This window comes from Hemicordylus capensis, chromosome 4 (assembly GCF_027244095.1).
Source record: "Hemicordylus capensis ecotype Gifberg chromosome 4, rHemCap1.1.pri, whole genome shotgun sequence".
Taxonomy (NCBI): Eukaryota; Metazoa; Chordata; class Lepidosauria; order Squamata; family Cordylidae; genus Hemicordylus; species Hemicordylus capensis.
The window spans coordinates 206449140-206474122 of record NC_069660.1 but is presented as its reverse complement, the minus strand read 5'-3'; the positions used below and the strand labels follow the sequence as shown (position 1 = coordinate 206474122).

The 24983-nt window shown below is 42.9% G+C and overlaps 1 protein-coding gene across 1 annotated transcript in view; it reads left to right on the top strand.

Annotated features, from left to right (window-relative positions):
* DUSP22 (dual specificity phosphatase 22) overlaps positions 1–24983 on the top strand; it is a 70348-nt gene that overhangs the window by 18285 nt on the left and 27080 nt on the right. Inside the window, 1 exon segment of the mRNA XM_053246725.1 lies at positions 4224–4306. Coding sequence (XP_053102700.1) covers positions 4224–4306 — 83 coding nt within the window.

Sequence of the window (24983 nt, the reverse complement as noted above, 5' to 3'; positions counted from 1 at the left end):
GACTTCTCAAACATACCAAACTTTAAACTTAATTATTTCTAGAGTCCTCCTATTTGCAAAGAAACTGACTCGTGAGTGTGAGACTAGCTTTCTCTGGCTATTGGCCTCCCCATAAATGTACTATGAATGGTTTCATGTGGTGTTGCCATCCAGCACTATGTATGAGGACGTCCAGATGCACTTGCAAGAGAGCCAACCAGGCTGAATCTTGCATTGCTTATTGGGCGAGGCTATCTGCTGCAAATGGTTAGACTCTTGAAAAATGATGCTGTAAGCCATTGCGAGCCTCAGCAGCCATGAACCACTGGCCATTTGCTGGTTCCAGATGGAGCCATTACAGTATATCATCCCAGCCATACATCAGTGGGGACGCTGTAATGACACTTATTGGGCCCAAGATGGATCCTGCAAGCAATTGCACAAAATGTTTGGGAAGACTGCCTGAAGCCTTCATATTGTCCAGAGTGCTTTAGAAGAATGTGTATGTTTCACTAAAAGTTTTGTGCCTCTCCCCAGGCCTCCAAGGCAGCTTACATATCCCTGCTTAACTGGGCAAAGAGGCACCTTTCAAAGTGACGGCACTTCTGTTAAGCAGGGGGAGAGCAATTGTCTCTCTTCAACCAAATGCAGCATTCCCTAGGGATGTGCACAAAACCGGTTTGCCCGGTTCGGTTTGAATTCAAACAGGGTTCGAACCAGGAGGGGGTGGTTCGGTTTTGGTTTTGTTCGAGCCACCCCCTGGTTCGGTTCGAATTCGAACCGGTTCGGACAGCCAAAAATTGGTAGGATGGTAGCTGGCACCCAGGGGTACCTGTCACCCAAACCCCAAAGCAGTCAGACACTCGTACGATTTTTTTTGAATTTTTGGAAATTATTTTTGTTTTTTTCTCATAGGATATAATGGGACTCCAACCAGCCCATTATTCCTTATTGTGGAGCACCCATGGGTGCCAACAACCATGCAAACCCCGAAGCAATAAGACACCCCTATGATTTTTAATGAATATTTGAAATATTTTTAATTATTTTTCTCATAGAGTATAATGGGACCCGAACCAGTCCATATCCCCTATTGTGGAGCACCTAGGGGCACAAAAGCGGGGTGGGTGGTAGACAGACAGAGGTGCCTACCATCCACAAAACCCCAAGGCAATTGGACACTATTCTGATTATTGGTGAATTGTTAAAGTATTTTTAGTAAAGTATTGAACTTTACTGAACTTTTCAAATCGAACCACCCCCTGGTTCGGTTCGAATTCGAACCTGCAGCTTGAACCTGATGGCTGGTTCAGTTCGAATTCGAACCCCCGAACCACCCTGGTTCGAATTTGAACCGGTTCAACTTCGAACCGGTTCGCACATCCCTAGCATTCCCCCTTGTTACTCTTGTTGTCTTCTGTTGCTGTTGTCTTCCTCATGTTGAGCCCCTTTGCTCAGGGAAACCTTTTCTTGTTTCTTTTACTATATAAACTGCTTTAGACACTTTTTTGTTGAAAAGCAGCATGTCAGTAATACAAAAATTAAGAAAATAGCATTCCAGTGAAGAGCAGCATATAGTAACTAATCTAAAGCCTCAATAATACCCAGGCATGCCCCCTTTAAGCCCTGGGAGAAAAAAAAAATCACCTTTTTGCCTGGTGCTGAAAAGATTTTAAATTAGGTGACTGTACATGCAGAGGATGTTCCACAACTGAGAGGAGAGCTGGTCTTGTGGTAGCAAGCATGACTTTCCCCCCCTTAGCTAAGCAGGGTCTACCCTGGTTGCATATGAATGGGAGACTAGGATTGTGAGCACTGTAAGATATTCCCCTCAGGGGATGGAGCCGCTCTGAGAAGAGCAGAAGGTTTCAAGTTCCTTCCCTGGCTTCTCCAAGATAGGGCTGAGAGAGATTCCTGCCTGCAACCTTGGAGAAGCCGCTGCCGGTCTGTGAAGACAATACTTAACTAGACAGACCAATGGTCTGACTCAGTGTATGGCAGCTTCCTATGTTCCTAACTGTGGCACCACAACAGAAAAGGCCCTGTCCTGGTAGCAAACCCCCCCCCCCATCTCTCCTCTGAAGATTAAAGCACCCACAGCAGGATCTTGATTATATCTATGTAGGCACCAATGGCAGCTTGCCTGCCCAAATCCAGCAAGGCAGCACTCGGCTAAGGAGCAGTTGACCTAGCAAAGGCTGGCTCCAAATGGAGGGGTTATATAGTAGCCAGGAACCCCACTTTTTCCTGGATTTCAGGCACCTCAGATTCAGGCTCTACTCCAAAGCAGGCACCTCAGCTGGCTTCCCCTTCTTCCCAAGTAGATCCAGTGGCAGAAAGGTCCTGAGCAGTCAAGTGGGCAGTTCACCTCTGGGTCTGCAGCTCAGCCCTGGCAGAGCACCACCTCTGCTTGTGGGGTCCTGGGGATGATGGAGGGGGTTCTAGGGATAGGACAGGAGCCTTGCTGGGTTCCCAGGGCTCCTCTGAGGGCCCAGCTCGAGGAGAGATGACAAGCTCTAGCTGTTCAGGGTGTGATGGATCTCGGGGGCTTTTTCCAGGCCTGGGGTTCTCAGTTGGGGTGGGCTCCTCCTCAGAAGTTCTTCTCTGGGTCTGGGTGGGTCCTGACATCATCTCCTAGGGGAAATCACCAGCTGCAAGGGGGTGATTTTAACAAGGTCTCTGGCACAAAAGGGTTAATCCCTCCTTCTCCCCAACACTCCCGGTGGTTCCAGTCTGGATCATGTCCTGCCCAGCAGCTTGCTTAAAAAAAAAAAAAAAAAATAGAAGCACAATGATCTATCTATCTATCTATCTATCTATCTATCTATCTAACTATATTTTATTTAAAATATTTCTATACTGCCCAAAACCTGCATCTCTGGGTGGTTTACAATTAAAATCATTTAAAACATTAAAAAAAATTAAACTTCATTATTAAAAATATTAAAACTATAAATCTTATTAAAAGCCTGGGTGAATAAATGTGTCTTCAGTACCTTTTAAAAAGTTGCCAGAGATGGGAAGGCTCTTATTTCAACAGGGAGTGCATTCCAAAGTCCAGGGGCAGCAACAGAGAAGGCCTGTTTCCGAGTAGCTGCCAGACGAGTTGGCGGCAACCACAGACGAACCTCTCCAGATGATCTTAACAGGTGGTGGGGCTTATGCTGAAGAAGACGTTCTCTTAAATACCCAGGGCCTAAGCTGTTTAGGGCTTTATAGGTAGCTCCTGTCCTGACCTTCTGATGCTGTGGAACCTCAAGATTTTACAGATGTATAGAGACCATACTGTGCTTTTTTGCATAGTTTATTAAATCAGTGTTGATTCCTTTTAGTAAAACATTCTGAAATGAAAGTAGTAACACATTGAAACAGCAAAGGAGAACATACTTCAGTATGATTTTCCCCCCTCCCCCCAAAAAACTTTGATGAATAGCAAGGTTTAACATTAATTTTCAATTTTAAAAAAAGGAATTAAGCAAAAGAGAACTTGCTGGTGGATGAGAATATTCTAAACTTTCCAACTTGCTTAGTATCAGTACATCTCTTTGTTTTTGCTCTGACTTCTGTAATTTGTGCTAAATGAAGCGTTTTAGGTCATAATTGGTCTTAATTTCCCCCCATCAGTTTGCTTATACATTAAACTTTTGGCTGCTTGAAAATGTTTTTTTTAAGTACTTTTAACAGAAGAATGATTAAGAGACACTGATTAACTGCATAGTTACAGAGAAGAATTTAATAGACTTATTTTCTATTAGTGGTTTATAATGGGAGAAGCCAGGGATTTTCCCTTGAACAAAACAACTTTCCCCTGGCTTTATATATTCAAAAGCTCTGAGGTTCTCATGTATTCAGATGTTTCTTCTGGCAAGCAGATGCAGTGAATGGTGAGATCTTTACCTGTTGAATTTCTGCCTACATGCAGATTTTAAAGGCACCTGAGCTCTGCCTTGTTTTGGTGGCAAACAGCATTCTCTCATGCCTGATTCCATTGACTTAAAACACACACACACACACACACAGACACACACACACACACCCCAAATAATTATTGTTGACTTTTGTCAGTGCACTATCCTTCTGTTTCGCATCTGAGATTCAAGAAGGTATTCCTCCTCTCCACCTCTAATAAGTGGCCGCATTGTTGATAGGAGATGAACATGTATCATAGTTACATTACATGTTGTGACTATTAGAGATAAATGGCTATATGAATGGTTTTTCTTTCTGTTCTCTTTCCACTACAGATGCTCGTGACACAGAACAATTGAAAAGGAATAACATTACACACATTCTTTCAATCCATGACAGCGCTAGACCCATGCTTGAGGTAAGAGGAGAAACTTGGTTCAAACTTAGTCACCAGGGTTTCCCTAGCAATCATCTTTTTTGCCTAAGCTCCTGTTTTTGATTTACCTAATAGTACCACCAGTAAATTGTCAGTTTATTGTGTTATCCTGTACATTTATTGGATTTTGTAAGTTTTCAGCCACAAACAGTTGTGGCTCAGCAAGATCTGGAGGGCCAGGTTTGCCCAGTCTTGACATAAAAGTACATCCTCTCAAAGTGTATCTTCTCATCCCTGGCACTTGGGTGGTTCTGTTTCCCTGCTTACTCATATTGGATCTTAAAGACATTTGTTCTTCATATTACCACAAATCAGAAATTGAACATATTACTCCAGATTCACTTTGGAGTTTCAGATTGCAAATGTTTCTCCTGCTTATTTTGAAAATTATCTCTCCCTGACTGGATTTCTTAGAAGATACATTTTTCCCATCTGGCTTTCCTTTGTATCCTCTTAGGATCAAAGATCCAAGCCACACTCTCTTATAAGACAGGCAGCAGTCCTCCATTTTGTGAATCCTGCCTGTAAGGTCGGACTTGGTTGACGGAACAGAATTCTGTGAAAATAAGTATTAGTTGACAAGGAATCCATCAAGGTATTTAGAGTTGCATCCCAGAGAGATGACTGCAGGTTTCTCTTGTTTGCAACCTGCCTGTGATTGATGAAGTCCAGATGAAGAGCCTGGGAGTACTTCTGACCAGCTTTTCTCTTAGAGAAGCAGACTGGAGTTGTTCTCGGGAGTAGTTTTCTCCACCTGTGATTGATCCAGACTCTTTCCTTTCTTAGACAGGTTGATCTGTCATCTTTCCTTAAGTTCCAGGCTTGGTTTTTGCAATGCACTCTATGTGGGGCTGCTCTTAAAGACTGCTCAGAAGCTTCTACTGGTGCAGAATGCAGCTGTCCACCTCCAGTTGGTTATGTGCCAGTTACACTGTCCACTAAGCAGACACAAGCAGACTTTGCTTGTGCACATCTAAAACCAATTCTAGGGCTGGTTTTAACTAAGGGTGTGCACGAACGGTCTGATGTGAACCGGTCAGTTGCAAACAGGGCCAGTTCGAGCAGCTCGATCATGAACCAGACTGGTCTTTGGGAAGGGGCCCAGTCCGCAATCGAACCGGATTGAACACGGTTCACTTTGAACCAGTTCAATGATTTGTTCCGCTATGTAAAGTGGAATCCGTTGAGGATTCCCTTTTGCTTGTAAAGGAGATAGGGGAATCCTTTACAAAGAGGGCTTGACGAGCTGGAGGGGGGAGGGCGGTGAAAGGCACCTGTAGAAGTAAAGGTTAAGGTGCTTACTGGCATTAGTGCTCCTCGCCCCCAGCAGCCTGCATGGTGGCGGCATGGCTCTGGCAGCACTCATGCAGTCTCCGCACATGCTCAGAGGCCATTTGTGTGACCACGCAAATGGCGTAACCACACAAACGGTCTCCACACATGCGCAGAGGCCAGGTGAGTGCTGCTGGAGCTGCACCACTGCTGTGGGGAAGTGCTGCAGCCGGCAAACACCTTATTGTTTACTTCTACAGGTGTGTCTCACTGTCCCTGCCCACCCGGCTTGTCAAGCCCTGTTTGTAAAGGGTTCCCCTATCCCCTTTACATAGCCCAGGCCTGCTCAACTTCAGCCCTCCTACAGGTGTTGGCCTACAACTCCTATAATCCCTGGCTTTTGGCCTCTGTGAGTTTGGATTACGGTAGTCGAAAAACAGCTGGGAGGCCAAAGTAGAACACGTCTGACATAGCCTGTCGAACTGTTGAACCAGTTCGAGCTGGTTTGGTTGAGCTGACTGGTCCACCGGGTGGTTTACCTGAACCTGTTTGCAGACCCACTGTCTGAATTTGGACCAAACCGCGAAAAATGGTCCATGCACACCCCTAGTTTTAACCCTTTAAAGTTCTGAATGGAGGAGACTGTCTCCTCATATGAGGCAGTCTATCCCTGCTAATTGAGCAAAGAGGCTCCTTTTTAAAGTGGTGATTCTCTTTATTTAGCAGGGGAGAGCAACTGGCCATATCCAACCCCAGCACAGCATCTCTCTAGTGGCTGTTGCTGGTGTCTTATGTTTCTGTGTTAGACTGTGAGCCCTTTGGGGACAGGGAGCCATTTAATACTTTCTGTATGTAAATCGCTTTGGGAACTTTGGTTGAAAAGTGGTATATAAATATTCATCGTATTTGTATATGAAGGCATTTGTGAAGGTCTAGTCCAGTGGTTTTCAACTTTGTGGGGGCTGACCCCACAACATTGTGATAAGTTTGGAATCTGAACCCATGCTGCCCCTCCTTGGTGTGTTACATGAAGCATTTAAAAAGAAGGAAAAACTAGTAAAACATAACTTATTTAACTACTAAAACATTCAAGTGGAATTCCAAATGCTGTACATTGGAAAACCTGGAATTTTAGTGTGGCAAACAGGTATGTTTTTATATCTACTTGTGTGTGCACCAGGTACCAGTACAACAATAACTGCCACAGATCCCATGTATCAACATGCACTTATGTTCCATTGCCACCCCAAATTGGGTGGAATTTTGCTGCCATTGTGGGCTGAAGGGCAGGGTATGGGGAGACGAGGGTGGGATTGTGCCTCAAGGCACACATCTTAATGCACACTTATTATTGTCCCATTCAATGGAAGATTTTGAAACCCAGCATCCTCCTCCTCCTCCTCCTCCTCCTCCTTTTGGCAGTTTGATAACTTCTTTTCATGGTGTAATGCGGGCTTGACTGGTCACCATGAATGGGCCAAGTTATAATATTTTACTCTAGCACAAATTGGTGCAAGATTCAGTGGCTGGTTTTATTTTTATTTTTTGTCCACCCACTCTACACAGCTTCAGATTGTGCATGTGAGTTAAAGAGATGTTGTGGGTTTAATTAGGCACAGCAGGAAGGTCAGTGTGGGTAGAGGCCTGGCCTTATAGGATGAGGGAACTGGCAGACACCTTAAGGGATCATTGGGTGATGTGATTTCCCTGGACCTAGCCCTCAGAGTCATTGGGCTTAGGGGAAGAAGGACAGAGCTCTTTGAGGAAAGCCCAGTTCACACAGTCTCTGCCATAGGGCTTTGATGGTGGTCAAGGGATTGGGCAGTCCTTGAGGTATGAAAATGCCTCAAAGAATGCCTGGCCCATTTCCTCAAGGAAGTATGGCGAGAGAGTTCCTGGATCAGGGAATATGCAAGCACAGAGAAAGGGTGGATTGGTCCTAAAAGGACAGGTGACAGATGGGGAGACAGACCTTCACCACTGCAAAACAATAGAAATCTACGCCGACAATGGGTTAACCAGCTTAGCAAACAGTTGCAGGTCTTTCCTTTGGCTTCAGTGAAGTTATGGCCTTCCTTCAGTATCATTTCTCTCTCCTCTTCATTGTCTTATCCAGGGGCAAATTAAAACCTTGCCCAGAAAGGCTCAAGAGGAAACAGTTGAAGCAGGGCAAATTCCATAGGCCTTCACATAAATTGTTAGGTGATCTGAGAAGCCCTTCTCCTTCAAAGAGAATTGTGTATGTTGTGGAAGAGCTGCTCCATTGTCCATGCTGTGGATTGTCATGTGAAAAAGACTTTCAAAGATATCATTCTTTCTGAACTGAGATCCATGGTCATATGATCCATGGTCATATGAGGTATATGTTGGCATTCGCAGTGCTACTTTTGATCTTCATGCAATAAGTGCATAATATAGAAACTATTCATGCACTCAAAGTACCTTCACCTGTGGACAACAGAAAGATGTAAAGGAACATAGGAAGCTGCCATATACTGAGTCAGACCTTAGGTTCATCTAGCTCAGTATTGTCTACACAGACTGGCAGTGGCTTCTCCAAGGTTGCAAACAGGAATCTCTCTCAGCCCTATCTTGGAGCTGCCAAGGAGGGAACTTGTAACCTTCTGCATGCAAGCGTGCAATTGCTTTTCCCAGAGCGGCTCCATCCCCTAAGGGGATTATCTTACAGGGCACAGATCTTGTCTCCCATTCATATGCCTCTAGGGTGGACCCTGCTTAGCTAAGGGGACATTAAAGACATGCTGAATGATGACGATACATATGCAACACTGTAGAAATATTAGATACTAGTGTTCTGAAGCCCGTTATAATAACGGGCGCTAGCCTTTTCCTCTCCCCTTTACTGTTTTTTTTTTTTAAATGCAGCCTCCGCCGCTGCCTCCGAAGTCCCACCCTCCCAGCTTCCGAAACCACCTTACCCTGTCTCGTTACAGTTGAGCAAAGAAAGTCCTAAATTGAGGAGGGAGAGAGGAGCTCTCAAGCAGTGCTCCTCCCTCTGCAAAGGCTCTGCCCGAACTGGCGCTTGGGACTGAAAGGACGCCTCTTGCGTCCTTTGCTCAACTGTAGCGGGAAACAGTTCTTTGCTCAAGAAACAGTTCTTTGCTCAACTGTAACGGGACAGGGTAAGGTGGTTTCGGAAGCTGGGAGGGTGGGACTTCGGAGGCAGCGGCGGAGGCTGTATTTTTGCTTTCTGTTTTCTTCGGCCTTCGCTCGGCCCCCGGTCCCGGCCTCCGTCTCCCTGCGGCGGTCTGGGCCTCCGCCGCCATTCCCCCTCCCGCCACCCACCGCGGCCCGTGTCTCCGGCCGGGGCGGCCACCCAGGGCTCCGGCGGGCCCGCCACCCACCGCTGCCGCGGCCCGCGGCTCCAGCGGGCCCGCCGCCGCCGCCGCCCGCAGCTCCGGCCGGGTCCTCCGCTCCCTGGGGCCTCTCCCTTGTCGCCGCGGGTGTCCTCTGGGCAAGGCGGCAGCGGCCAGTGTTCACCGGCGCCGCTTACCCGGCTTCTTCGGGGCAGCCGCTTCTGGCTGCCCAAGATGGCTCCCGGGTACCGGCGAGCGTGTCTCCCTTGCCCTGTTCTGCGCCTGCACTTCGCGCAGGCGCAGAACAGGGCAGGGAGGCACGGACACCAAGCGTTTTATTAGAAAGGATGAATCCTGATTTGGGTCAGGGTAGTAACTTTCATGTGCCACCTAATGGCTCAGCCTAGGGAGCAAGAGTTTGCTGGTTTGAATCCCTGCTGGTGTGTTTCCCAGACTAGGGGAAACACCTATATTGGGCAGCAGTGATGTAGGAAGATGCAGAAAGGCATCATCTCATACTGTGTGGGAGATGACAGTGGTAAACCCCTCCTGTATACTACCAAAGAAAACCACATGGCTCTGTGGTCACCAGGAGTCGACACCAACTTGATGGCACAACCATACGTTTACTTTATTGACTTTCACAGAAGGTTGGTTAAATCATTTCTTGGCCATTTTGGTAATGCATTGTTGATGGACCATCTCTTTTTTCATGCCTTTCTGATGTCAGCAAGTCAATATACTAAGGGGTACATCAGAATGTAGTAAAGAAAGCAGTCAAGAAATATGCTGTGGCACAGACTAGCACTTGGTAGGGTTTCAATGAAGGCCTTGGAAAGGATACTTAGATGCTGTGACGTGTCTATACCTACAAAGATTAGAATCGTTCGGACCATGGTTTTCCCCATGACACTATATAGATGCGAAAGCTGGACTTTGAAGAAGCAAGATAGAAAAAGTATTGACACTTTTGATCTTTGGTGCTAGAGAAGACTTTTGAGGATACCATGGACAGCCAGGGAGTTATTCACGCTTGGCTTGAGGCTTTGGGGTAGACATTGAGCGAAGCCACTTCGAAGTACACTCGTGGCATTGTGGGAAGCAGCCCCTCCCCTCTGCTCTCGGTTTTCTTTTGAAACAAGTCCACATGGCATGCTCCGTGTTTTCCTTCTAGCTAATGGAGGCCGGGGGAAAGCTCCTGCAGAGAGAGATCTGCATTTCTGAAGACAGCATGACTCTTATCATGCTAATGATTCTACATTAGTGCCTCTCCTATTTGCTCCAGCGTTTTCAGAAAAAGCAGCTTAAAACCAGCGTTTAAAAAACCCAAACATACATCAAGATGAGCTAGAATTCGCATCACAAAACCTGGTTTGTGTGTGGAGTAGGTCCAAAAATCTCGACGGGACTTAGAGGTAAGTTTGGCTGGTGTGTTAATGCACACACTCTCTTCTGAAGGAGATTTGGGGCAGAAGCCCTGTGTGTAAAGCCTCCAGGAAAACAAACAAATGGATCCTAGAACAAATCAATCCAGAATTTTCACTCAAGGCACAAATGACCAGACTCAAACTATCATAATTCGGACACATTATGCAAAAACTCGGCTCTCTTGAGAAGACCATAATTCTAGGAAAGTTTGAAGGAAAGAGAAGAAGAGGACCACCAGCAGCAAGGTGGATTGACTCAATTACGACAGCAATGAATGCATCACTGAGAGACCTTAATGGCCAAGTTGAATACAGATCATCCTGGAGAGAATCTATCTATGTGGTCGCTAAGAGTTGACACCGACTTGACAGCACTTAATCAATCAATCACATCAGAATATACAGCTGTCTTTTAAAGGAGAAGAGCTTCTCATTTGATTATCTAAAATATGTGGGGCCTATGGGATCAACTCTCGTTTGATTGTTTCCTCTTAAGAATTTGTTTATGAGTTTATTGTATGTACTGGCATCTGACATTAAGAGTTCATTGGCTGAATCAGAACCTACTCTGGATAATTGCTTCTTGTTTTCCACAGTTGAATATACAGCAGTTGTTGCCATTTCCAGTCAGTATGTGAATTGCTTCATTCTGAAAAATTATATACATATAATTTTCTAATGTGCATTACCAGAGATGTTGGGTGGAAAATTTCCCCATGCTTTATTTTTCCATTGAAAAAAATCCATTTCTAAAAAAAAATAAATCATTGGCTGACATTCAGACTTATACTGCACACATGCAGCAGTTTGAGTGCCTCACCAAAATGACGACGACTCCTATGAATATTTATATACTGCTTTTCAACAAGAGTTCTCAAAGTGGTTTACACAGAGAAATAATAAATAAATAAGATGGATCCCTGTCCCCAAAGGGCTCACAATCTAAAAGAATCATAAGATAGATACTAGCAACAGTCACTGGAGTGATACTGTGTTTTGGCTGGATAGGGCCAGTTGCTCTCCCCTTGCTAAATAAAGAGACTGACCACTTGAGAAAGGCGCCTCTTTGTTCCTCGAGGAGAGTTTTGGTGAGGCTCAGTGGGCTTCAGAGGGAAGGGGAGATTGTGTAACAAGGGGGTGTCATTGTGCCACTCTTTTCAGATTGGAAGGCTAAGGTTATAAAACAGGCAGTTTCCCAAAAGAAATTGACAATTGTGGGCTTAAAATAAAATAAAAAACAACAATTTTTTTGATTGCAAAATGAAGGAAGAAACCATGCAGGCATTCCTATGTGTCACAGAACAGAGTAGAAGAAATACATGTCTGGGCACACTAATAATCAATCTTAGAACTCCAATCCATCTTATTATTGCCCAATAAGCTTGTTGAGCATAGTTAGTAAATTGTATGCTAGACATCTTTGTAACAAGCTTATTGTTTGGGCAGAGCAAGGTGAAGATAACATCCTTGGAGATGAACAGGCTGGCTTTTGAGTTGGCCGATCTGCATTGGATCAGACCCTGGTTCTAAGACACTTAGCGGGAAAGTATATCAACAATTCTTCCTCCTTATATGTGGCATTTATTGCAATTGGGACTGTCTCCTTCTGAACTACTTACTCTGGAGAATAATAAGGTGAAGGAAATACTATTTCTACGGTTGCATGACATTGAACGTCAGGAACTTACGTCTTCAGCTAACAGGACCTGCTCTCCCCTACATTTGGGATTCCACTCCCCATGGGAGATAGAGGTGCAAATTATCTAACAATGCTTCACTTCTCCAAGTTTTGGGTTGCGTTTGCTCGGGCTCGCTTAAATGTGCTGCCCTCCTCTCTTTTGGAAAGGAGGTTCGCTAAGGATTCTTCAGTTACGGTTTTCTGCCCCTGTGGCTCTGGCCTCCTGGAAACGGTTACCCATGTTTTGTTATGTTGTTCTTTGTATCTAGGTGTTAGAGAAGAACTTATCTCTCCCCTGTTAGTTAGATTTCCTGGGAGGTGTGAGCTTTTTTATACACAATATTGTCTTGTGGACACAAGCTGTGAGATCACAAAAGTGGTGGCCAATTTTTTTTTATATTGCTATGAGATTAAGGTCTCAATTTTAGGAGTTGTTTTACTGTTCGTTAAAGTAATCTATCCTGGATGCTTGTATACTGTTTTATTGTGTGTAATTATCAGCTACTATTTGTGTATATTCATCATCATCATACTTTATTTACAGTCTTTGACCAAAAAAGAAATAAAAATCTTTACATAGTTAAAAGGAAAACTATTAATAGAAAGTCAGTTACACATAAATGGCTAGCAGCTTTTGATTAATAATAATTTCACGTAAAAATAAAATAAAATAACGGCATTGGAAAGGCGTAAGTGTATAGGCATAATTTAAAATTAACAGTAAGGAACCCAAAGCTGTATTCTATTCTTTTGAAGTTCTTAATCTGGTGACCACATAACAGAATTTAGCCACAACGTATGAAATAGTTGCATCTTTATCTGCTAATAAATATGCTACAAGAAGATCCTCAGGTTGTCCCCTCGTATCATTTAACAGTGGGCTGATTAACTGAGATCTCAAGTTTTGGTATATTGAGCACTTTAAAAGTATTTGGGCCATGGTTTCAATCACCTCTCCACAGGGGCATTTCCGTTCTTCATATAATAGCTTCAAATACTTCCCATACAGCATTGCAGATGGGAAAGCACTGAACCTAGCCCTGGAGAAGGCCCATCTGAATTTACTCAAAGTGATTGTAAATAAATATGTTGCTGGGGCAAAATCCATCTTAGCATATACTTGTTTATAAAAAGATGGTAAACAAGCCTTCTCTTCCTGGATGTCTATATCAACCAATCTCTGTCGTACTAGACTACGGGCTGTGTTCTCACCGCTCTCTAATAATAGAGTGGGTGATAGGCCGCATTGGCAAAGTTTCTCTATCGTTTTGTTAGACCAAGATGCCTGAGGCTCAGCCGCAAGAAGCTTTGGAATTAGCCCTAACGGATGCAGATGAAGTTTAAGCCAATAAAATATCCTTAGGAGCCAAGCCCTGGTTTCCAATTTCAGTATGCCCGCCTCCATGCGTATCACCGAATTGGAAACGCAGTTGGGTACACCAAATATAGTTCTTAAAAAACCGGTTTGAATTTTTTCCAAATCTTTAAAGTTGGTGTACGGTCCCAATTGTGTCCCGTAAAGGAGTTGGGGAATCACTTTGGCCTTATAAAGTTTAATGGCAGCAGGAATGTAGTTCCCTCCTTGGGACCAGAAGAATTTCAGAATGGCTATAATACTACGTTTGGCCGTATCAACTACTGATCTGATATGGCCCGTTTTACAGCCGTTGAATTGAAACACGATCCCAAGGTATTTGATTTGCTTTACTTGGTCTACATTGTGATCTTCAATTGACCAGTTAAAATTCCGATGTTTAGAACTAAAGCGAAGAATTTTTGTCTTAGAATAGTTTATTACTAATTGTTATTTCTTGCAATGGCTTACCAAAACACCCAAAGCTCTTTTTAAACCTATTCTAGTTTGTGATAGAATTACAGCATCATTGGCATACATGAGTATAGGCAGATGTTTGTCTGCCAGTTTAGGTGCATGTATGTCCGAACCTTGCAGCTGCTGGATTAAACTGTTCACATAAAAGTTGAATAGGAAGGGAGCTAAGATGCAACCCTGTCTAACTCCCCTATTTATGGGTATCTTCCTTGAAAGTTGACCTGTAGAGTTAAGCTGTATACAGAGGGTTGAGTTCTCATATAGTTTATATATTAGTAACAATAGTCTTTTGTCAATTGAAGTTTTAGATAACTTGGCCCAGAGAATTCCTCTAGATATAGAGTCAAAAGCCATTCGGGAGTCGATGAAGGCTGCATAGAGGGGTGTTTTCCTCTTATGCACGTATCTTTCTATTAAGTGTTGTAATACAATGCAGTGATCCATTACTGACCTACCAGCAGTAAACCCTGCCTGTTCCAGTTCTATAATGCCCTCCTGATCCATCCACTCACACAGCTTGATACATAAGTGCTTTGCATACAATTTACTTATTATGCTGAGCAAACCTATCGGTCTATAATTGCCTGGGTAGTCCTGCGTTCCTTTTTTGTGTATTGGGACAACAATGGCAAGACTCCAATCTTCAGGGATGTGAGCCGTTCGATCTATATATGTAAATAGTTCTGCCAGAATAGGGGCCAATTTTAGGAGTTGTTTTACTGTTCGTTAAAGTAATCTATCCTGGATACTTGTATACTGTTTTATTGTGTGTAATTTATCAGCCACTATTTGTGTATATTAGTTACATTTGCTATTCTGGTTGGCTTGCCAATGGCTGTAATAAAGACTGACATGGCAGTCTTTAAATGGCACTGTGGCATAAATGACACTGTGGCATTTATTGATTTCAAAGCCGCTTTTGATTCTATCCCTAGATCTCTACTCTGGAGCAAATTGGCCAGTAGATCCACAATTACTCTTCCTCATCCGTATGCTACATGAAAACACCTTATTGAGAGTAAAGTGTAACAATAAAGGCCATTTGTCTGAACCTGTTGCTATGCAGAAGGGGGTAAAGCAAAGATGTATTTTAGCTCCCTTTCTGTTCAATTTTTACATTAATTTCTCAATCTCTCTTTTAAACAACCCAGACATCCATCAGCCTAAGCTAGCTGGTAGACCCATCTCGATTTTACTTCATGCCGATGACGCAGGTAGTTGAATGCTAGTTGGTATGAGGAGGGTGCTACAAAAACTCACACAGTTCTGTGAAGATGAGTCGCTAGTTAACCCCTGCTAACTTGGCAAAGAGGCACCTTTTAACATGGTGACTCCCTTTTATTTAGCAGGGGGAGAGTAACTGGCCTCTAAGGGTAACCGTGCGTGCGCCCGTTCTTCTTCCGGCCACTTCCGGCCGATGACGAAAACGGGGCGGCAGGGAGGAACGCTGCCGCCCCGAGGGGCTTGAAAGTGACGGAGTGCCGGTGGGGGATATGCGGCGGGAGGGGTGAGTGCACCCTCCCCCGCCCTCAAAGGACTACCCCCGCCGGTGCCGAAAGAACTTCGTGCACACCCCTAATTAGAGCTATGGCGAAAGGGGGGTTAGGATCCAGGGTGGAGGATTTTTTTAAAAAATCATCTGAGAAGTCACCCCAAACAGCCCACAACTTAACTATGGCATACTCCATAGGTCCCCTATGTGTCTGGAATAAAACATTGGTCATCCACGACTTGATTGTGGATGTGGAGGCAGATTTGGCGTGTATTATCAAGACCTGGGCAGATGATTTGGATGGGCCTTGTCTCACCCAGCTTTGCCTCCTGGGTTACTTGGTACAGCACTATTTGAGACTGGGGGGGGGCAGGGAGAGGTTGTTGCTGTGGTCCATAGGACTTCTGTCTCTCTTGCCAGGCGGCCAATCCACTCTGTGACCGGGTTTGAGGGGTTGTTTCTAGTGATTGGTCATAGGGACAGAAGAGGGATGCTGCTGGTGTACTGTTTACCCCATTGTCCAGCAGCCTCCCTGGCTGAGCTGGCCGAGATAGTCTCGGATGTGGTGTTGGAGGCCCTTGCCACTGTGGTGCTGGGGGATTTCAATATTCACACCAAGACGACCCTTAGTGGGCCAGCTCAGGTCTCCATGGCAACTATGGAGCTGTACCAGTATGTTATTGGTGTAACTCATACAGTGGACATATCCTTGACTTGGTCTTTGCTACAGAGCAAGTTAATAGGAATCCGTTGTCATGGACGGATCATTTGCTGGTAGGATTTGGACTCACAGTGGCAGCTCTCCTCCATAGGGATGAGGGACCCATTGAGGTGGTCCGCCCACGGAGACTTAAGGAATCCGAGCGATTCCTGAAAGCCCTGAGGGAATTAACAGTTGGCATGGATGGTGATCCTGCTGAGGCCCTGGTCTCTCTATGGATCGTGAGATGACTAGGGCCTTTGACACGATTGCTCCCAAGTGTCCTCGACATTCCTGTGGGACCCGTAGAGCACCCCGGTATTCCACAGAGCTCTGCGTAATTAAACAGGAGGGCCAACACCTAGAGCACAGGTGGTGTACTTCCCAATGCAAGTCTGATCAAGCACAGGTTAGAGCACCTTATCGTGCCTACAAAGTGGTGGTGATGGTAGTGAAAAAGAATCATTTCTCCACCATGATTGCATCCTCAGTTAGCCGTCCAGCAGAGCTTTTCCGAGTGGTGAATGGCCTAGTGGCATCAGGCCAGAGAAAGGATGGTATTGAGCCCTTGGAGGCCTGCTGTGATAAATTTGTGAGGCACTTTGACGACAAAATCATTTAGATCCGCATGGAATTTGAGGCCACGTCTCAGGATGGTCTGATGGAGGTGTCCAGAGAACTGTCTGGTTCAGTTACTGTGGATCAGTTTCAATTATTGCGGTCTGAGGATGTGGACAGGCTGCTTGTCGGGGTCTGGCCAACTATGTGTCTCCTGGATCCTTGCCCGTCATGGCTGATACGAACTAGTAAAAGGGCTATAGCCAGGTGGACTGTGGGAGTGGTTAATGCCTTGTTGTGGGAGGACACTGTTCCACCAGTTCTTAAAGAGGTGGTGGTGTGGCCCCTTCTTAAGAGATCCTCCCTAGACCCAGAAGTATTGAATAACAATTGCCTGGTTGCTAATATACCCTTCCTTGGCAAGGTACTGGAGAAGGTGGCAGCTCAACTTCAAGCATGCTTGGAGGAAGCTGATTATTTGGATCCATTCCACTCTGGCTTCAGGCCTGGTCACAGCACCGAAATGGCCTTGGTCACCTTGGCTGATGGCCTTTACCATGAGAGGGACAGGGACAGTGCTACCCTGCTGGTTTTCCTCGATCTCTCGGCGACCTTTGGTACCATTGACCATGGCATCCTTTTGGAAAGGCTTCAGGAGTTGGGGGTTGGAAGCACTGCATTGCAGTGGTTTCGCTCCTATCTCCAGGATCAATATCAAAGAGTTACCATGGGAGAATTTTCTGTTTGGCTCCCTGGGAGTTGACGTGGGGTTCCTCAGGGGTCAATCTTATACCCTATGCTTTTCAACATCTATATGAAGCCGCTGGGAGAGGTTGTCAGGAGGTTTGATGCCACCAGTATGCTGATGACACCCAGCTCTATCTCTCTATCCCATCTCAATCAGGAGAGGCAGTTGAGGTTCTTGACCGTTGCCTGGAGGCAGTAATGGGCTGGATGTAGACCAATACATTAAAACTGAATCCAGATAAATCAGAGGTGCTGCGTGTCAGGGGCTCTTGAGTCCATGAAGTGGGGAGATATTCTGTTCTTGGTAGTAACCCGGAAGGAACAGGTGTGCAGCTTGGGGGTACTCCTGGATTTGTCACTGGGGCAGTGGTAGCCAGGAGTGCCTATTTTCAACTCAAGCTTGTCCTCCAGCTACGGCCCTTTCTGGACAGAAAAAACCTGGCCAGAGTGATCCATGCTCTGGTAATCTCCAGACTGGACTATTTTAATGCACTCTATGTGGGGCTGCCCCTGAAGACTGTTTGGAGGCTGCAACTAGTGCAGAATGTAGCAACGAGACTGCTGATGGGTACTTCTGGCCGGATGCACATCACACTGGTTTTAAAAGAACTGCATTGGTTGCCAATTTGCCACTGAGCCCAGTTCAAAGTTTTAACACTGACTTATAAAACCCTGAATAATCTGGGCCCCAAATACATGAAGGAACGCCTTCTCCCAAATAGATCTGCCCATTAGTTAGGATCGAGAGGCCCTCTCGGTAGTACCATCGTTGTCAGCAGTTAAAGGGGTAGGGGCGTGTGAGAGGGCTTTCTCTGTGGTGGCCCATAGGTTGTGGAATGTCCTCCCCTCTGAGGTGCGCCAAGCTCTGACATTGTGTACATTCAGGAGAATGGTGAAGATACACCTCTTTACCATGGCCTTTGACTAGAGAAGTGGTGGTTCCTCCCCTCTCAGGCACTGTATTTTTTACTGTATTTTTGATTTTATGATATTGAATTTTAATTATGTTTTATATTGGTTTTATTGTAACCTGCTCTGAGACCCTTAGGTATAGGGCGGGCTAGAAATGCAGATATAGATAATTTTTCCAGAAACAAGCCACAAAATGGCTCCTTGACAAAATGGAGGGCAGAAGTGACCTCCGCGATCACTTCTGGTCCTCTAGGAACCACGGATATGTGGGTTTTAAGCCTATTGTATCTGTGGGGAGTGGAGATGGGTGTCTATTAGACACCCCGCAGATATGCAGAACTGCAAAGAACAAGGTTCTCCTGTATGTTTATTAACTTGTTGAATATTTCAATAAAAACCATTTCTTCTTATCTAAAGCTTTGAATGTGTTTGAGTATAATGTTTAAACCACATTCAGTATTTTTATTGATCCCCCCCCACTCATATATTTCACTTCAGCTACTTTAAAAGCTTTACAGATACAGCATGAGAAATTTAATATATGGGCTTTTAAAATATATTTGTTTGTTACTAGATACTAAATAACATGCCAGATCAGATCACTAACTATTCAGGGCATCAGGAAAATTTGCATAGAAAATTTTCCTGAGAGAGAAATTAATGCAAATATTATGCAAATGAGAAAAAAATCACATGGTTAATTTTTCCAGAAAAACTTCCAATTCAAAATTTTCCAGAAAACCCACATCATCGGATACTATTTGGAAGACACGTAGCAGAGGGAAACAGTTGTCATGGTAACAATACCAGTCACTTTTTACCTTTTTATTTATTAGTGAATTTATATCCCATCTTTCAATTCCTCCCCCAAATTAATAGAAAATTGAGGAATTAATTGATCACCTAGTGATTTCCCATTATTTGTGACCATATATTGATGTTTGGATATACAACATCATGAGTTGCGAGTGTATTTTTAGTCTTCGAGGCATGGTATTTCAATTTTCCCAAAGGTTACAGGGTGGCATCAACAAGTTTTCAAATGTATATAGTGAGTAGATATAAAAACCAGAAAATGCTTATAAATGCTTGGCGCACATGAATTCCAGGTTTCTGAAAATTCCTTCAAATTAAAAGGCAAACCATACTAATAAATTCAATAAAGGTAATTGAGCCAAGTGAAAGTGAAATGCTGGAGGCGGGACATTATACAATTCCACAGAACTCCTGGGAGATGCTAATGTGGGAACCTAAAGATCCCACACAACCCTGTTTCAAGAAAAATCATCCAGTGTGTCAGGTGCACCCAAGACATCTTGACAATTGATTGTAAACTTTGGAACCTTCCCCTGGAAGAGGTTAGGAAAGCTTTCTCTATTGACTTTCTGAAGTGATTGTCAGTCTTCCTTGTTTGAGCAGAGCTTTGGACTGACTTCGTTTTTTCTGGGTGGTTTGGTTATATTGTGGTTTTCTCTGTGTGTGTGTGTGTGTGTGTGTGTGTGTGTGTGTACACTGCTTTGGAAAAGTTGTGTATGAATATTTTAATAAACATTTAATAAATGTATAAATTAAGCATATAATTATGTTTGGGCAATTTGTGGTGGCATTCTTGTCAGTTACTCTGCAGAACTTTAACAAGTACATTTTTATGGTGTAGTGAACTGGGAAAAAGGGGTTTGAAATGTGTGGTTTTGGGGCATTTAAAGGTAAAGTGTGCCATGAAGTTGATGTTGACTCCTGGTGCCCACAGAGCCCTGTGGTTTTCTTTTGGTAGAATACAGAAGGGGTTTACCATTGCCTCCTCCCATGCAGTATGAGATGATGCCTTTCAGCATCTTCCTTTATTGCTGCTGCCCGATATAGTAGCAGCGGGGATTCAAACTGGCAACCTTCTGCTTGTTAGTCAAACATTTCCCTGCTGCGCCATTTAGGACCAACTAAAGGACAGGTCTGTAACTAAAGCAGACTGAAAATTATATTGATTTTTCACAGATCTTGTTCCAAATCCTCTAAATCACACTGAGTTTTCTTCAGTGATCAGCAACAAAGTTGAATCTGAAGATGATTAGATGGACATTTTGTAATCTTCTTCCATTTAGATGTATTTTGCACCCCCAAGTGTTCAAGTGCTTTGCACCCAGAAATTTTCCAAAAGTTCAGGAAAGCTATCTGGCACAGGTACCCTGTGACTAAATCTTGTGTGTGAAAATGCTTCTCTGGATACATATTCATGCTGAATTAAAATTTTACAAAATTCTGGGGGGAAATTCTATGCGAAGAAGAAAGTTTCCATTTCACCTAAAAATACTTGACATGTGCAGGTGGTAGGATAGTCCCACATAAAGTGTATACTTTCAGAAAATAACCCACAAGACATTGGCCTGGGCTTGGTATAGTTCTACTAATTTGGGGGTGCATTCCAGATTATAATTGGGCTGAATTTTCACCCTTAATGTCCTGCAGCTTTAGGGAACTTTCAAAAATTTAGTTGCCCAATGCAGTTTTAATTTTTTCTACATTTATTACAGTAAATACTGCTGTATACAGTAGAGAGTAATACAGAAAATAATATAGTAAATTTAATCCTAACTAGACCATGTTTATCAATTTCCTGTCAAATGTCTTTGCTTGATATTCAGAGGTAGAATAGTACAGATTCAAAACCTAAACGAACGCGTTCCTGTTCTATAAGTGAAATTATTCTAGGTGTAATGTTTTGACAGGATTTCATTTTATCACTCTCAGTTGTTGTATTACCAAAATCATTTGAATTTTAACCCTATCCTCTTAAATTGGGAGCCGTTATTTCAATGTTTTTGTCCTCTGCATGCCGAGCTGCTCAGAGTACCAAATGCTATCAAATTGTGAGCAATTTGAAACTGGGGAAATCCTGACTCCATAGATCTAATGCTTTTTCTGAGGCTTCAGTGAATGAGGATTTTTACTTCTTTTTGAAGAAGTTAGTCTGAAGAGTTTATTACTGGAGCTCTGACTTAGATATTCTTAATCATTGCTTTAGTAAAATTCTATAAACATGTTGTTTGTGTAAAGTGATTTCAGTATGAACAACTCTAAATTCATGGTTCATTTATTTCTGAAGCAAATGCAGTCTTAATGGGCTGACTGAATGACCGCTTAATATGGCCTCGTGAGTGTCAAAATGAACTCTTACAAGTGTCATTCTTTGTTCTGAAATATTGCACAGCCCTCCCACCTTCACTGATTTTTGAAAATTTGCACAACCAGTTTCTTTCATGTGTCCTGTAGTATTGAAGGTAACTTGCAAAGTGGACCGTGACTGATGGCTGTTGCTTACATTAAAAAAGATTAACGCCCTGACATTTTAGATGATGAAATAACGGTGCAGTGACTTTATTTATTGCTTAAACTTTTGAATTTTTTCAATAATGAGTCATGAAGATATGAATTGTCCTGGGTGACTGCTCCTTCAAGCAACTGAAAGGACAAAGAAACAAATTACTGGCTTTCCCCCCCTCTTTTCAGTTTGGTTCTGGTCAGAACTCTTGGTAACCTCTTGTTGTGTTAGGCTTGAGGAAACCTTGTATACCAACTGTTTCCTACTGAAGCCGTTTTGATGGTATGTCCCTGATCTGAAAGAAGTACTTCCATCCCTCATCTGTTGATGTGGCAAGTCAAAATAACAGATGAGGGGGTTTTTTGGCTAACCTGAAAGAACTTGCCAGGTGTTCGAGGTTTGCTATTTGCATATTGCTTCAAAATGATGTGCACCAAGGTTTTGTTTTTGGCTCTTAAAAAAGTATTTCTTGGAAGTCATCGTTGAAAATTTTACATAAATTTAAATACCGAGAAATTTAACGCCAAAAATAATGCTTATCTCTCTCTGTTTAAAAAAACTGCTTGATTTCGGTCTAGAAATTTGTGGTGAGGTTTGGACTGTACAAAAGTCCTGGTTTTTGCCCTTCCATTTTGAAAAGATTATTATTCTTATGTTGTGAAAATTATTATGGTTGGTTTTAAAGTTGCTTAGTATTGAAGAGAATGTGCAGAGGGGACCAAATCAATCAATTGCCACTTATTTTCAAAAAGAGTAATGCCCCGATCCTTAATATATTTATATGGAAATAAAACCTGGTAGGTTTTAACAGAATTTACTTAAAAGCAGACAGTTTTCTTTCAGCACAGCTTTAGAATACTTAGACCACTAGCTTAATGAAATTGAGTAGCTTCTTCTGAATTGAGAATATTTATCTAAGAATGAAACAACTTACTGAGTATTTTCAATGTGACACATTCTTTCTGTGGAAGTAAAGAGGTTACAGCTGATATTGGTCTGGCTTCATGCAGTCTTATCTGCTGCTTAGATTACCTGCAGCAAATATGATTTCTGTGTATTATTTGAACTGTGCAACATATGGATGCATCAAATTGCTACTGCACATCTTGAAACTTTATTTCCCAGTGCTTCTTTTCTTTTTTCTTATTTCAAGAAAAGAATTGGCAACAGTTAACATAGAGAAGAGTCCCTCTTCAGAATCAGTACGGGTCTGAGTAGTTATTGTAACTTGTAAAATTGGATTTTCAAAATGTTGACGGTTCTTTTTTAAAATTATTTTAACAAGCTAATATACTTTTTAAAAGATATTTTAAAATATCTCTTAAAAAGAAAATTCATTTATTATGAAATGTGAAGCTTCAGTTTTACGTTTTACAGATGAATGTGAATTCCTTATAGTGTACATGGGCAATGAATTAACTATTTATTGTCGCAATTTAATGTTAATCAAAAATGAATAAATGACTTCCAAAAATCTGAAAAATTATGTAAAATTGAAAACCAGCATTTCTTTTAAAAGGGGAAAACGAGAGAGAGAAATTGTGGGAAGGCAAGAGTCCCTATTTGGGCAGACCTCAAGCAAGATTGTTTACCCAGATTAGTTTTATTTGGTACATTGACATGGTACCAGCGGAATGGCTGTTTCAGTAGTAAGAGCGAATGTTAGAAATTGTGCTGAACTCTTGCTTCTTTCAGCTTTGACAATCTTGAAATCAGAATACTTGCGCTAGTTTTGTTAACTCTCCCTTTGTATCGGTTTAACTGTTTTCTTGACTTTCAGGCCAAAGAGAAATAAAAGGCTTGTCTTTGTGGTTACTCTTGTCTGCTGAAATAGAAAACTGAGAGGAAAATGAAGTTATTTAGTACTAGCTTCCCATTCGACAGGCCTCTCCACAAGCTTTGGAATTTGGGGGAAATGAACTGAGAGTCCTTATTCAATTGGTACTTTGCCACTCCAGCTATTACACCAGCAACCTGTTGTAATATCTTTTGGGACATGGCCCTGCTACCAAGGTCAGCATGGCCTATTATAAAATACATTTGCTCCTATTCTGCTTTTCAGGCTTGAAAATTCCTACACAAAAGTACCTGTCTTGTCAGGATTAGCTGAACAGGTTGTGCCTGAGGATTTTTACATGCAGGGCTGTGTGAGTGTTTTGTTTGTTTATTGCTGTGGCTTCTGAGGATATGTACATCATGCTATTTATTGCACATATCCCATTCTTCTGGTTTTGTGAGATTCCTCCGCTATCCATTTTTCCTTTTGTACAGTTTTGGACAGCTTTGATGAGTCTCTCAGTGGTCTTCTTTCCAGAAACTGATATGATCTAAACCCACCTAGGTTCAAGAGATCCTGGTGACTTCTGATGTCAGTTCCTGCCAGCATTTAGTAGTGCTGAGCTATTTTGTGCTTTTTTCTACAATAAAATAAAATAAAACCAGCCTTCAAAAAAACAAAAATCAGAGGATTTGGCAAGGGTGGGGGTGGCATTGCTGGACAGCAAGGTACCAGTGTTGCCTCTAAGGTATGTGCACGCATTAAAAAAAAATAATGATGTCCGTTCAGTTAATTTTAGATCCTGTTTGGGTTGAACTAGGAAGGCCGCATTCTGAATGCACGTGTGCACACACTACTTTGATACTGCCACCCAGAATAAAACTCATTCCGCACATAGATGAAAAAGAAATAGAGGGAACAGTACAAGGTACTGCACTTATTTCTGCTCCCCCCTGCTTTTTCTTGTGATTTGCTGTACACTTCAGTGTGCTAAGGAACCTAATTCCTATAGGGTTAAGGTCTCTATTTGCGGTTTTGTTATCTGCAGAAATAGGCGGGCACAGAACCTACATGAATAAAGAAGGCCTCCTGTATATGCTTTCCCCTTTCCCTTTTTTAATTAGAGCACTCATCTTGCCTCTTTGACATATGGGATCTTTCAAAACTAAGGAGGTTTCTAATCCCTGAATGGTTTTGCTTTTAAGGAGAAAATAAATTAAATTTGTGAGAGAATAATGACAGTTTACAAACATGTAGGCACTTCTCTCTTCCATCATACATCTCTTCTGCTAAATTATCAGAATATTTCATGACAGCTGTTACATATTTCAGCTACATATAGTCCTCTTGAAGTGTGCCCTTACTAACACTTTGCTGAGTGTGTGTGTCGGGAAATGTGAGGCAATGCACACACACAAAAAGCACATGGAACAGCATCTACAAGCAGCTTATAAGCATGACTTGAAATGGGGTGAGGGGCATACAAATAAAATAACTAATTGTGAAGCTTTAATACATGACCTGATGCTGTTAGATCTCTTCAGGTCAATCAGCTAAAACTCATACAGTTAGCATTTCTTTTTAGCCTACTTTCCTTAAGGAAAGTGAGCTTATGAGATCACCCAACCTTCT